The 15,047-nt window shown below is 48.0% G+C and overlaps 2 protein-coding genes across 3 annotated transcripts in view; one reads left to right on the plus strand and one right to left on the minus strand.

Moving 5' to 3' along the window:
• Nucleotides 1–15,047, plus strand: part of NME6 (NME/NM23 nucleoside diphosphate kinase 6) — a 581,226-nt gene that overhangs the window by 324,253 nt on the left and 241,926 nt on the right. The window lies entirely within an intron of this gene.
• LOC125434937 (hematopoietic lineage cell-specific protein-like) overlaps nt 1–15,047 on the minus strand; it is a 28,991-nt gene that overhangs the window by 12,675 nt on the left and 1,269 nt on the right. The window contains exons 2-7 of one of the 2 annotated variants that reach the window (XM_048500806.1): nt 12,460–12,543; nt 9,993–10,066; nt 5,016–5,145; nt 4,276–4,386; nt 4,121–4,175; nt 1,850–1,960 (exon numbers count right to left, since the gene is read on the minus strand). In XM_048500806.1, the coding sequence (XP_048356763.1) occupies nt 1,850–1,960; nt 4,121–4,175; nt 4,276–4,386; nt 5,016–5,145; nt 9,993–10,066; nt 12,460–12,543 (565 nt within the window). The remainder of the gene's footprint in view (nt 1–1,849; nt 1,961–4,120; nt 4,176–4,275; nt 4,387–5,015; nt 5,146–9,992; nt 10,067–12,459; nt 12,544–15,047) is intronic. The other variant, XM_048500807.1, reaches the window with a different exon arrangement.

Consider the following 15,047-nt stretch of genomic DNA (forward strand, 5'->3'; position numbering starts at 1 on the left):
CTTAGTGACGCCCCTCCTCTCCGCAGTAGCGCGCAGAACTGGAAGCAGTCCAGCAGGAGGGGCACCGCTGCTGCAAGGCAGCTCATGCCATGCATATCATTTCCGCCTAAGGACTCCATGAGCTGCCGCCTCTTGCCACAGTCCAGCTCCGGCTTGAATGTCCCGCCTCTGGAATGTCTCGGCCACCAGTGTTGCCCCCACCCAGCCCCATTGGCGCTACGCCACTGTTTGAATCCCACCACCATGGGAACCTGTCACTAAAATTTTTGGATCCCACCACTGGTCACCAGGCAGGCTTCATGTGGAGGAGCAGGGAAACAAACCCGGTTCACCAGATTAGAGTCAGCTGCTCATGTGGAGGAGTGGAGAATCAAACCGCTCTTAATCACATTCTTGCTTATAATTTAATTGCGATTGAGTGGCCTCCATCAAATTTATTTGGGGTTCTTTCTTCACAAAAGATTAATTGCTTTTCAGGAGGGAGGCGCTAAGGTCTATTCTGCACAGCGTCAAAAAAGACACCAGTGTGACGTTTTAAAAAGAGGTGACTTGCTCTTTTCAGGCCACACACCCCAAATAAGATGTCTACCAGATGTCTTATTTTGAGGTTAGCTTCTGGTGTGCTTTTCAGACAGCAGAGGCCTCAGAGGGGAAAAGAGGCCTCCATACTGACCTCTCGTACAGCATAGTGTAGTGGTTAAGAGCCAGGGTGGTATAGTGGTTAAGAGCAGGTGGATTCTAACATGGAGAACTGGGTTTGATTCCCCACTTCTCCACCTGAGTGGTAGAGGCTCATCTGGTGAACCAGATGTGTTTCTGCACCCCTACGCTCCTGCTGGATGGTTTTGGGCTAGTTCCAGTTCTCTCCGACCTCTCTCAGCGCCACCTGTCTCACAAGGTAGCATGTTGAGGGGAGAGGAGCTTGTAAGCCACCTTGAGTCTCCTTACAGGAGAGAAAGGTGGAATATAAATCCAAACTCTTCTTCTTCTCTTCTTCTTCTTCTACTTCTTGGTGAAGCTTTGGGGAAAATGTGTGCAAGAGAATGGACTACTTACTTTACTCTACTTGGCAATTTCACTTCACTTCTTACTTACTCTCTACTTCTACTTACTTACTCTTACTTACTTACTTACTTACTTACTTACTTACTTCTCATACTTGATATATCAAGCCTCTATTTCTTTGGTGTCAGTAGGCGGACCTTATATTCCAGATACAGTGGGTTACAATTCCCACTAGTTCTCTGCCAGCATGGCCAATTGGCCATGCTGGCAGGGGCTGATGGGAATTGTAGTCCATAACATCTGGAGTGCCAAAGGTTCGCCACCACGGCCCTAGGGGCTCTGGATGGTGTACAAATCAGGAACAACAAATCAACAAGCCCACAATAAAACAATAAATAACAGTTAAAATCATTCTAAAAACATTCCATAACTCCAAAAACATTACAATGTCAGTAGTTTCAGTATTTCAGTAGCCCAGCTCAATGGTAGTCGCTTATAAATATAATTCCAAAGGTGGAATGGAATATAGGGAATGGCACCAACAGCGTCTGGCCTCCCCAAAAGCCCAGAGGAACAACTCCGTCTTGCAGACCCTGAGGAACTAAACTCTTCTTCTTCCCCACTCCTACATTCCTGCTGGGTGACCTTGGGCCAGTCACAGTTCTCTCCGAACTCTCTCAGCCCCACCTGCCTCCCAAGGTGTCTGTTGTGGGGAGAGGAAGGGAAAGGAGCTTGTAAGTCACCTTGAGTCTCCTTATACAAGAAAAAGGCAAGGTATAAATCAAGGCTGTTCTTCTTCACCTCACTGTATCCTTCTCCAACCGGGAGTAAAGGGGACACCCACCTTTCTGGGACTCGTGGGGGGCCACCTCTTCTTTGTGCGCCCAGCCCAGGGCAGATTTGTCCTGACGGTCCTTCTGCACACCGTACTTCCCACCAAAGCCCACCGCATAATCTGCAAGGGGGAAGAGTCGGCATGTTTCAGACAGATGTGCACAGAGGCAACGTGACAACCACCGCCTATTATCCCCTTTCTCATTGTCTGCCCCCAGAAATTCCCTGTGGATTGAACTGCGACACAGGATGAGACTCTGCCAAGTATACCCTACTTTCCACAAAGAATCTCAGCACAGAGTAATCCCGGGGGCACTCATGTACGTGAGAACACAGATGAAACTGCCCTGTGCTGAATAGGACCATCAAGGGCAGTATTGTCTGCTCTGAACGGCAGCCGCTCTCCAGGGTCTCAGGAGGAGGTCTTTCACATCCCCCGCCTTCTGATCCTTTTAGCCGGGCCTTTGGGGAGACTAGCCGCTGATGGGCCCCCTCCTCCTTATAACATCAAGCGGATCCTACCGCCCCTTCCCTTTGGGTTTTTAAGGGAATTGATAGTAGGTGCCATCTTTTATGTTGATCTTAATAATGCTGCATTTTAATGGGGTAGGGTTTATATTTATTAGAGCCTGTATTAATTGATATTTAATGGATTTTAATCTGACATATGTGCTCTATTTAACATGTTGTTCACCGCCCTGAGCCGGTATATAAACCTAAATAATAATAATAATAATAATAATAATAATAATAATAATAATAATAATAATAATAATAATAATAATAATAGATTATTATTAATAGATTATTATCCTAGGTCCTTGGGAAGGACTCGATATTCAGAGATGAATTCCAGACACTTGTGCTGTGTTGTTATATGTATAATAATAATAATAATAATAATAATAATAATAATGATGATGATGATGATGATGATGATGATGATGATGATGATGATGATGATCATAATACTAATACTAATACTAACACTAATACTAATACTAATACTAATACTACTACTAATAATAATAATAATATAATAATAATATATAATAATAATACAACAACAACAACAACAACAACAACAACAACAACGACGATGATGATGATGATGATGATCATAATACTAATACTAACACTAATACTACTACTACTACTAATAATAATAATAATATAATAATAATATATAATACAACAACAACAACAACAACAACAACAATAACAACAACAACAACAACAACAACAACAACAACAACAACAACAACAACAACAACAATAATAATAATAATAATAATAATAATAATAATAATAATAATAATAATAATAATAATAATAATAATAATAATAATAATAATAATAATAATAATAATAATATAGCTGCAGATGCCAGGGACTGAACCCGTGATCTTCTGCAGGCTCCAGCACTGAGCCACGGCCTCTCCCCAAAAAGGTGTCCTCTACTGAATCAGACTCTTGGGTCATCAAGGTCCGCATTGCCTGCTCAGACTGGCAGCTGCTCTCCAGGGTCTCCAGCTCAGATTTTTCACATTCCCCCAATGCCTGGTTCTTTTTGAACTGGAAATGCCAGGAATTCGACCTGGTATGTGGGGGGAAACAGAAGCAGGAGACCCAGAGGTGGGATCCAGCAGGTTCTCACCAGTTCCCGAGAGTGGATCACTAATTATCTGTGTGTGCCGAGAGGGGGTTACTAATTGGGACGGCTTTTCCGTTAGAAATTCCATTAGGTCCAAAAATCATGAAGTCGTTTCCTATGTGGCTGGTTAGCGAAGGTAGAAAATGGGATAATTCTCCCTGTTGGGCTGTTTTAAAAACATGTTTTAGAAATATGGTAAAGTTCCTTGTTTCAGGAAAGTCTCCTTCTTTTGACTTCTAGAAACACAATTAAGTATTTGAAAGTATTCAGTATTTGACAGGCAGTCAATTAGAGGAGAAGTAGTTGTTTCTGTTGGCAGGAGACGATAGGACTTGCTATAATGAGTTTAAATTATGAACAGAAAGATACCAGCTGGGAATTAGGAACTTTTTTTTTACAGTAAGAGTTTTTAACAGTAACAGAGAAATTATTAATGCCCTCACTGAATGCTCTGGCCACTGGGTTGCAGGCTCCGCCTAGCCCCATTGGTGCTATCACGCTTCACTTCGTTTGAATCCCACCACCATGGGAACCTGTTACTAAAATTTTTAGATCCCACCACTGAGGAGACCCCAGAGGAGAACGAAGGCATGGCCCCCAAGCAGAGCCGGGGTCCTCTGGGCTTACCTTTCTGTGAGGCGTGCATTTCCACTTCGCCCTTGTAGTCGAAGCCATGCGCTGACTGAGAAGGGAAAGCAGTGCAAATGATTACAGCTGGTCGCTATTCTTTAGATAACAGCGTTCAAGTACATGGCACTTCACAGAGGAGTAAAGGGCGATACCTTGTCGGCTCGGTCCTTCTGCACCCCATACTTCCCTCCGAATCCCTTGGCCGCATCTGTCTGAGAGGAGTGCATCCCGATCGCAGCGACATACTCATGGCCCAGTGCACTCTGGGAGAGCAAGAAAGACAGGCATCAGAAACTGCATCTTACTGGATGAGCAAATAATACAGGGAATGCTCAGGGCTCCTGTAAGGTAATTGCCCATCACCCAGTGTTTGGTTTCTCTGAAAGTCAGTGACAGGATACAACAGTAGCTTTGGAAGAGATCAGCTGGGGTGCACACTTACAAAAAGAGAGGAGTCAAAAGAGAGGAGTCAAAAGAGAAAGAAGTCAATGACAGCATACAACAGTAGCTTTGCAAGGAATCAGCTGGGGTGTAGACTTACTCTACTGGCTCTCAAGAACAATTAACGGATTGCTTAGATTGCACAGAAACAAAGGAACCACTAGGTTAAGTGGGCCCAATCTGTTGCACTCATGTTCCCAAAAAAAATGCAGGCCTTGTTTACTAAGTTGAACAAGCTGAAGGCTGGAGTGAGTCTGTCAAGTGAGGCTCCGGAAATCTTATGAGGCCTAGAGAGGCTAGTTGTAACATGGGATGGTTGACATAATTTTGGACCGGGCCCAGCGAAATGGGTAGCCACTGGGCACACATATCCTGGTGGCAAATTGGACAGGAGCCCAGAATTCCCACAAGTCTTTACCCCGACCCTTGGAAGCACAGAGTCCCTCCACACCTTGTCCATGCGGTCCTTCTCGGTTCCAAACTTGCCCCCATAGCCGTAGGACGCCTTGGGGCCTGTCTCCAGCTCCTTCTTCTTGAGAACTTGGTGTTCTTCGGACACTTTGCTCCTCAGCTGGTGGATGCTGCAGAGAGGGAGGGAAGGGGGCAAGAGCAGAAATGTCCTGACCAAAGGGCAATTCCTCATGGTTTTAGAAATTGCAAATAGCTGTGTGATAATGTCTGTGAGGGCCGGTGCTATGGCCTTATGCCTCATTTACGTCCCTCCCCTCCACAAGACCCACACTCCTAAGGCTCCCCCCTCCCCCAAAAATCTCCAGGTATTTCCCCACCAAAAGTTGGTGAATCTATGGCTACCAATCTTGATCCTCCTTGATCTGAGATTGCAAATGCCTTAGCAGACCAGGTGCTCAGGGGGAGCAGCAGCGGCAGCAGCAGAAGGCCATTAAGAACATAAGAACATAAGAACGAGCCTGCTGGATCAGACCAGAGTCCATCTAGTCCAGCTCTCTGCTACTCGCAGTGGCCCACCAGGTGCCTTTGGGAGCTCACATGCAGGAGGTGAAAGCAAGGGCCTTCTGCGGCTTTTGCTCCCGAGCACCTGGTCTGCTGAGGCATTTGCAATCTCAGATCAAGGAGGATCAAGATTGTTAGCCGTAAATCGACTTCTCCTCCACAAATCCGTCCAAGCCCCTTTTAAAGCTATCCAGGTGAGTGGCCATCACCCCCTCCTGTGGCAGCATATTCCAAACACCAATCACACGTTGTGTGAAGAAGTGTTTCCTTTTATTAGTCCTAATTCTTCCCCCCAGCATTTTCAATGGATGCCCCCTGGTTCTGGTATTGTGAGAAAGAGAGAAAAAAATTTCTCTGTCAACATTTTCTACCCCATGCATAATTTTATAGACTACAATCATATCCCCCTCAGACGTCTCCAAACTAAAGAGTCCCAAACGCTGCAGCCTTTCCTCATAAGGAAGGTGCTCCAATCCTTCAATCATCCTCGTTGCCCTTCTCTGCACTTTTTCTATCTCTTTGATATGATCCTTTTTGAGATGTGGCGACCAGAACTGGACACAATACTCCAAGTGCGGTCGCACCACTGCTTTATATAAGGGCATGACAATCCTTGCAGTTTTATTATCAATTCCTTTTCTCAATTCCTTTCCATTGCTTTCACCTCCTGCACGTGAGCTCCCAAAGGCACCTGTTGGGCCACTGCGAGTAGCAGAGAGCTGGACTAGATGGACTCTGGTCTGATCCAGCAGGCTAGTTCTTATGTTCTTATGTTCTTAACCCTGTTCAGAATCCTCTTCCTGCATAGGACCTGATCCTGAATAATCTGGGCTGATCTTAGGGTTGCCAACTCCACACTGGAATATTCCAGGAGATCCTGCGAGAGGATCCTGGAAGGGGAAGAGGGGTTGGCACAGGGACCTCAGTGAGGTATAACTGCAACACTTTCCACTCTCTGAGGCAGCCCCTTTCCAAGGGGTAGTAATCTCTATAGTCAGGAGGTCCCTTGTAGATCTGGGAGAACCTGGAAGCTGGTACCCTAAGTAGGCAGTCTAGCTGTGAGCTCCTTCCCTCAGAGTGACAGAGCAATGAAACAGGGTGTTGAGTGAGTGAGTGAGTGAGTGAGTGAAGAAGAAGAAGAAGAAGAAGAAGAAGAAGAAGAAGAAGAAGAAGAAGAGGAGGAGGAGGAGGAGGAGGAGGAGGAGGAGGAGGAGGAGTTTGGATTTATATCCCCCCTTTCTCTCCTGCAGGAGACTCAAAGGGGCTGACAATCTCCTTGCCCTTCCCCCCTCACAACAAGCACCCTGTGAGGTGGGTGGGGCTGAGAGACCTCCGAGAAGCTGTGACTAGCCCAAGGTCACCCAGCTGGCGTGTGTGGGAGTGCCCAGGCTAATCTGAATTCCCCAGATAAGCCTCCACAGCTCAGGCGGCAGAGCTGGGAATCAAACCCGGTTCCTCCAGATTAGATACACGAGCTCTTAACCTCCTATGCTCACTGCTGAGTGAGGGTATGATCTTATGAGATCTGAAAGACGAGGTGCTTTTAAATTGTGGGATTCTTGCCGCCCCAGGGCAGGGGGGCTGTAACCTTCCGGCCCCTTCCAATTCGGCATTCCCTAATTCCACCTCTCAGTGTCCACATGCAGAGACAGGAGGGCAGGTGGCATCTGGAGATGGGGAAATGTGCTCTGGTTTCTTCCTCTGGAACGGGTGCAAAAGATGGCATGCCCTTGCGGCTACAAGCAGCAACTGCAAAAGTTAAGCGGAGGGAAATCCCTTCTTTGTGTCTGTGGAGAGAAACCCGCCCGCCTCCTCCTCCTCCGTCTCCAGCACTTTTGGGGCTGATCTGCAAAAGTCCCTATTTGGCAAGACGCTGAGTGAGGACACCACTTCCTTTTCCTGTCGGAAGCGGTGTTGCCGCGGCAACTGCCCAGGTGACTGCCGCCTGAGCATCCATTCCAGAGTTTGGCTGCTCTAGAACAAGCAATACACAAACAAACCAAAGGGAGAGTGAAACAAAAGACTCACAAACCAACCTCCTTGTGCCCAATGGCTGGCAGTACAAATGTCCTGAGTAATTTCCGAGCAGAACAAAACTTATTCTTGACATGCTCCGTGCCTTACGGTCTCAATGTTTGGGACTCTTTAGTTTGGAGAGGAGGCATCTGAGGGGGGATATGATTGAAGTCTATAAAATTATGCATGGGGTAGAAAATGTTGACAGAGAGAAATTTTTCTCTCTTTCTCACAATACCAGAACCAGGGGGCATTCATTGAAAATGCTGGGGGGAAAAATTAGGACTAATCAAAGGAAACACTTCTTCACGCAACGTGTGATGGGTGTTTGGAATATGCTGCCCCAGGAGGTGGTGATGGCCACTCACCTGGATAGCTTCAAAAGGGGCTTGGACAGATTTATGGAGGAGAAGTTGATCTATGGCTACCAATCTTGATCCTCCTTGACCTGAGATTGCAAATGCCTTAGCAGACCAGGTGCTCAGGAGCTGCAGCCGCAGAAGGCCGTTGCTTTCACATCCTGCACGTGAGCTCCCAAAGGCACCTGATGGGCCACTGCAAGTAGCAGAGAGCTGGACTAGATGGACTCTGGTCTGATCCAGCTGACTTGTTCTTATGTTCTTATGTTCTTAATTTTAATCCAAACAAGGTACAGACTGTTAGTCTAAACAACACACTCTTGTCCTCAATGCAAAGCACCTCTTACAATCTTAATAAAGTCTTGATGTGTGCTCTGAATGAGTCCGTGTTCATGTGCTTTGTTTAGTTCTTCGAGCTCATCGGTCCTTCGCTTCAGAGCTGGTCACTCTGCCTCTCTGCCTCTGCCGCTACACGGAGCAAATCTTTCTCCACTCTGCTGTGTTTACGTATTTTCAACTGAGAAGGTGTTTTGGCCATTTCTCATCGAGCCTGCTCGAGTCCTTTGTCCTGCTAGCCATTGGGTGCAAGGTGGTCAGTTTCCAGGGCTCTGGAACTAGCGTCAAGTTACTCCTGGTGCCCGGAAGGTGGGTCACCACTAGATCTCTGCCGTGAGAGGGATGCATTTGTACCCAAGCTCCTTTAGAACATAAGAACATAAGAACTAGCCAGCTGGATCAGACCAGAGTCCATCTAGTCCAGCTCTCTGCTACTCGCAGTGGCCCACCAGGTGCCTTTGGGAGCTCACATGCAGGAGGTGAAAGCAGTGGCCTACTGCTGCTGCTGCTGCTCCCGAGCACCTGGTCTGCTCAGGCATTTGCAATCTCAGATCAAAGAGGATCAAGATTGGTAGCCATAAATTGACTTCTCCATAAATCTGTCCAAGCCCCTTTTGAAGCTATCCAGGTTAGTGGCCATCACCACATCCTGTGGCAGCATATTCCAAACAACAATCACACGTTGCGTGAAGAAGTGTTTCCTTTTATTAGGCCTAATTCTTCCCCCCAGCATTTTCAATGGATGCCCCCTGGTTCTAGTATTGTGAGAAAGAGAGAAAAATGTCTCTCTGTCGACATTTTCTACCCCATGCATAATTTTACAGACTTCAATCATATCCCCCCTCAGACGCCTCCTCTCCAAACTAAAGAGTCCCAAACGCTGCAGCCTCTCCTCATAGGGAAGGTGCTCCAGTCCCTCAATCATCCTCATTGCCCTTCACTGCACTCTCCTCAATATCCTTTTTGAGATGCGGCGACCAGAACTGGACACAGTACTCCAAGTGCGGTCGCACCACGGCTTTATATAAGGGCATGACAATCTTTGCAGTTTTACTATCAATTCCTTTCCTAATTATCCCCAGCATAGAGTTTGCCTTTTTCACAGCTGCCATGCATTGAGTTGACATTCCCATGGAACTATCAACTAAGACGCCCAAATCCCTTTCCTGGTCTGTGACTGATAGCACTGACCCCTGTAGCGTGTATGTGAAGTTTGGATTTTTTGCCCCTATGTGCATCACTTGGCATTTTGCTACATTGAACTGCATTTGCCATTTCTTAGCCCACTCACCTAATTTATCAAGGTCCGCTTGGAGCTCTTCACAATCCTTTGTGGTTCTCACCACCCTACATAATTTGGTATCATCTGCAAACTTGGCCACCACGCTACCCAGCCCTACTTCCAGGTCATTTATGAATAGGTTAAAGAGCACTGGTCCCAAAACGGATCCTTGGGGGACACCACTCCCGACATCTTAGAGCACTGCTGATAGAACCACCACTGTTCCTGGATGATCTCTTGGCAGTGACCTTGCTGCATTTTTACCCCTATCCCTCCCCAGCCTCCACCCCCTCCCAAAGCTCCCAGACAGGGCCAACACGGGGCAGGCACCTCTAAGCAGTGGACGGTCTCGTGCCGGCCACCCAGGGGACTAAAACATAAGATGGGAAAAGGGACTATTTTTATGCAACAAACATTGAAGGATGGATATGAGGGGAAAGGGAGGTGGGGAGAAATCACTCACTCAATATGCTGGGGGCGGCCGGAACCTTCAATGGTTTTGGCCCCCCATCTCTGCTCCTTCTCCGTGATGTCATTCTGCAAGAGAGAGAATGAGAGGGAGGAAGGGCGCACCCCCCCCAGCACTAAAATCAGGGAAATGAATGATTGCTATTAAGAGTAATTTATACAGTGTTTTTTCTGAATACATGGAATCCTTTGTGTACTTTTTATCTCAGGTGTTTAAACCCTAAGTTGGTGTGTGAGCAGTGGCGTAGCTACCACGGGACAGGGGGATGCGGGTCGGACCGGGCGCGCGCCTGGGGGGGGCAGCAAAAATGTATTTTTGATATTTTTAGTGTTTTTACTTTGTTGGCCAGCAGGGGGCACAGTTTTTAGGATAGCAGCACCAAAATTTCTACCTTTTGAGGGTCCATAACTTTGGACCCCCTTAACCAAACTTCCCCAAACCAGGGAGGTATCATTAGGAGACAATACATTGAAAGCCTTCGACAATATATCATTAGGAGAGTTTCCTAAAGATATCCTGAAAATGTGATGCTGCTAGCCGAAAAACTGCACCACCTGCAGGCCAAAAACTGAAAAAACACTAAAAATACAAAAAAAACACGAACGGGGGGGGGGGAGCAAAACTTTGATTTTGCACTGGGCTCCATTTCCCCTAGCTACGCCTCTGTATGTGAGAGAAACTTTGCTGAGCAAGAGGGGAGTCTTTGGCCACTCACGCACTAGTGCTGTCCTTCCCATGGAGTGTACATTCCCTTCAGGGTGGATTCTCAGTTACGTACACGTTTTCCCCTCTTCGGAACTCACTGCGCTCTCAGATTAGAGAATCGCCGCGGATTCTGAAACCTGGTAAAGTGTGGATTTTCTTCTCCCTTTGCAGGGAAACGGGAAGGGAAACAGCATGCTTTTAGCCTTCTTTGGGTTTTCTTGCTCCTCCCTGCCTTCCACCACCCCTACAACAGCAGTTTCTGGCCACCACTCTTCTGGCCACCACTTCGAAAGAATTTATTTTTAAAAAGGCAGCAGGCAATCTCTCCACATGGGGATTGCACAGAAAGAACAAGGAAGTGGCGGGCAGGCAAAATGGTGGATCAGCTCGGCTAGGGACACTTCACGGCAGGAGAATCCCTGTGTAAACACAAAAAGTGAGGGAAAAGCCCTGCAAAGAAATGGCAGCAGGGTAAGTAGCACATGCATAAATGGCCGTAATCTCTCCTGAAAACCACCACTAGAGCATCTGACATATAAAGAAGAAGAAGAAGAAGAAGAAGAAGAAGAAGAAGAAGAAGAAGAAGAAGAAGAAGAAGAAGAAGAAGAAGAAGAAGAAGAAGAAGAAGAAGAAGAAGAAGAAGAAGAAGAAGAAGAAGAAGAAGAAGAAGAAGAAGAAGGAGGAGGAGGAGGAGGAGGAGGAGGAGGAGGAGTTTGGATTTATATCCCCCCTTTCTCTCCTGCAGGAGACTCAAAGGGGCTGATGATCTCCTTGCCCTTCCCCCCTCACAACAAACACCCTGTGAGGTAGGTGAGGCTGAGAGAGCTCCGAGAAGAAGGAGGAGGAGGAGGAGGAGGAGGAGGAGATTGGATTTATATCCCCTTTTCTCTCCTGCAGGAGACTCAAAGGGGCTGACAATCTAATGAAGGATTAGACGTATTCAGAAATAGCTGCTGCCCGAAAAGGAGACCTGTGTCAAAATCTGGGACGCAACTCCTTTCTGAGCCTTGTCTTACAGCCAGCGTGGTGGTGAAGAGCAGGTGCACTCTAATCTGGAGCACCAGGTTTGATTGCCACTTGAGCTAAGGAGGCTTATCTGGTGAACCAGATTAGCTTGTGCACTCCAACGCATGTCAGCTGGGTGACCTTGGACTAGTCACAGTTCTTCGGAGCTCTCTCAGCCCCACCCACCTCACAGAGTGTTCGTGTGGGGGGGGGGGAAGGGAAAGGAGATTGTCAGCCCCTTTGAGTCTCCTTATGGGGGAGAAAGGGGGGATAAAAATCCAAACTCTTCTTCTCTTCTTCTACAATTCAAGTTTTCAATAATACACACCCACCTAAATGGCTGTCAGCTGATTCTGCACAGGCTGCTTAAAGTGAGGAGCTCTGTGGTATCCCATCTCTGCTGAACCTTCTCATTGGCCCATACGCTGCCCTCCCTAAGCTCTGCCCTCAAATTATTGGTGTAGTGGTTAGGAGCAGAGAACTGGGTTTGATTCCCCACTCCTCCACTTGTAGACTGCTGGGTGACCTTGGGCCAAGTCACAGTTCTCTCCGAACTCTCTCAGCCCCACCTGCCTCACCAGGTGCCTGGTGTGAGAAGAGGAAGGGAAAGGAGTTTGAAAGCCACCTTGAGTCTCCTTGTAGGAGAGAAATAGGAGAGAAAAGTGAGGTTTAGATCCAAACTCCTCCTCTTCTTCCAGCAAAGCGAGAGGGCCGGTCTCTCCTTGTTTCTCTCAAGCAGCAGAAAACTCACCACAAAATCAGGGTCCGTGTCCCAATCATCTCCTTCCGACTCCACCTTCACCGACACCTGGTGCCCTGCGGAAGCCTTCCACATCTACAGCAGGTGAGAGAGCACAGGGTCAAAGAGTCAAGCCAGCTTTCTCAGGGAGGTCCCCTCCGTGTGACAATCTGGGGGCTTTTTCTAGATGTTCAAACACACACACAAACATATGGAACGGCTGGGCTTCTAGCACCAGTGGTGGTCAGAACAGGCAGAGAAGTAACGTGTTTGTACAATGGGGCTCTGGATCAGGAGAAGGGAGCAAGCTCAGAATCAAGGAGGAAGATGCTGGGATCACAAAGGGAATAACCAACCCAGGACCCTTCTATCCATCCATCCATCCATCCATCCTCCATCATCCATCTCTTTCTCTCTTCTCTCTTCTCTCTTCTCTCTTCTCTCTTCTCTCTTCTCTCTTCTCTCTTCTCTCTTCTCTCTTCTCTCTCTCTCTCTCTCTCTCTCTCTCTATCTATCTATCTATCTATCTATCTATCTATCTATCTATCTATCTATCTATCTATCTATTGTTTAGTTTTATATACCGCCCTATCCCCGAAGGGCTCTGGGCGGTGTACAACAAAGTTAAATCATAATACAACTAAACACAATCAAAACTAAACAATTAAGTTCCAATATAAATAGATTACTAAATCCCCATTAAAAACAGCGGTTAATACAAAATTTAAAATCGAAGTCGAGGCGCCCAACAAACCCATTTTAAAACCCTCCCTTCTCTGATCAAGGGGGGATCAACTGTCTTTGTGGAGATGACATTCTAGCAAGCGACTTCTTGGAAAGGGTGAACTGTCCAGCCCTCTTCTCCTCCATTGTGCCAAGCAAGCTCCTCCCACTGTTCCTTGGAGATTTCCTTGGCCAACTTTTTGAGAGACCACCAGGTGCCGAACTGGCCAATGTAGCCAGACTTGCAAAAAATAGGGTGAGCTTCTGATTGGAGCAATGAGGTCTGACCAGTGGTGGGATCCAAACATTTTAGTAACAGGTTTCCTCGCCAGCCCCCCCCCTCGTGCCAAAGGGGCAGAAGAAGGGGCGTGCACTCCAGGCAAACCTGAGCCCTGGGCAAAACCTGAGTTGGATGCCCCCCCATGGGCAGCCACCCCACCACGACCCCAAAAATTTTTGTTGCCCCAGGTCATTTCTAAATCATCATCCCATTATAGAAAATGCCCCAACTCAGAAATCTGAACCCAGCAATGGTGAAACACACAGGTTCTTTGATAGAGACTGGTGAGATAAAAGGCATGAAAGGCTGAGAATCCATGAATTGCAGTACCTGGAAGGGATTAACCCAGTTTGGGGAGTTACATTATTAGTCGCAATTGCTGTATGGAACCTTCATGTTCAAAGGCAGGATGCCTCTCGGGGAGGCGAGGGCGTGGAGACGGAAAAGCGGACCCCATTAGTAACCCCCTCTCGGCACACACAAATGATTAGTAACCCACTCTCGGGAACTGGTGAGAACCTGCTGGATCCCACCTCTGGGTCTGACGACCGGCTGCTGCTACTACTGGTTGAAGCAAACAGGAGCCTCCTTGGAGTAGGTGGGCCTGCAAAGCCCTCCATGATCTCTGGGGCAGCACAAACACAGAACCCGCCCCCCCCTAGAACTGGCTGTGGACCTGTCCCCTGTCTTCTGATCCAGCGGCTGGACAACAGCAGCACGTCAGGCAGACAGGCAGGCAGGCCTAATGGTTGGAGCTGAAACTGCAGCTAGGCAGTGTGACCTTCTCCCCTGTCCTTCTTTCCTGGTCATCCCTGCACCCAGGGATGTGCAATTGGGCTCGACCAGAGTAATGGCTTTTTCTACCCTGACTCCACCCTGGTGGAACTGTCTGCCAGGGGACACCTGGGCCTCTTGAAAGTTTCACCAGGCCTTTTGTTGATGCCACTCATGTTTAGGCTGACCAGACGTCCCGCTTTCGGCAGGACAGTCCCGCCTTACAGCAATTTGTCCTGCGTCCCGCGGGTTTTTTCACGTGTCCCGATTTTTGGAAGGCTGCCGCACTGCCTTCTGGGGCGCAAGGCAGTGCGGCAGCCTCCCGCGCGTGCAGCCACAGGAGCGCACGGCCTTCTGGGGCTCTCCTGTTTCCCACCCCTCCCCCCCCCAACAAACACCCTGTGAGGTAGGTGGGGCTGAGAGAGCCCCGAGAAGCTGTGACTAGCCCAAGGTCACCCAGCTGGCGCGTGTTGGAGTGCACAGGCTAATCTGCTTCACCAGACAAGCCTCCACAGCTCAAGAGCAGAGCAGGGAGTCAAACCCGGTTCCTCCAGATTAGAGCGCACCTGCTCTTAACCACTACGCCAGGCTGGCTCTCAAGGGTTGACGCGTTCCCAGGGACTGGTGCTATTGGGCAGTTTCTGTAAATTTTAAAACTTTAAAATAAACAGAACGTTGTAGGTGAAGGCAGAAGCCAGACTGTGGACAGAGACGTGCAGCTGGTGGCAATGCCCACTTGGCTTCACTGCTGGGGCACCAGAAGGCGGGGGGGGGAACCCCTTGCACACGAGCACTGCTAAAGAACATAAGAACATAAGAACAA

The sequence above is a fragment of the Sphaerodactylus townsendi genome, linkage group LG06 (genome assembly GCF_021028975.2).
Source record: "Sphaerodactylus townsendi isolate TG3544 linkage group LG06, MPM_Stown_v2.3, whole genome shotgun sequence".
Taxonomy (NCBI): domain Eukaryota; kingdom Metazoa; phylum Chordata; class Lepidosauria; order Squamata; family Sphaerodactylidae; genus Sphaerodactylus; species Sphaerodactylus townsendi.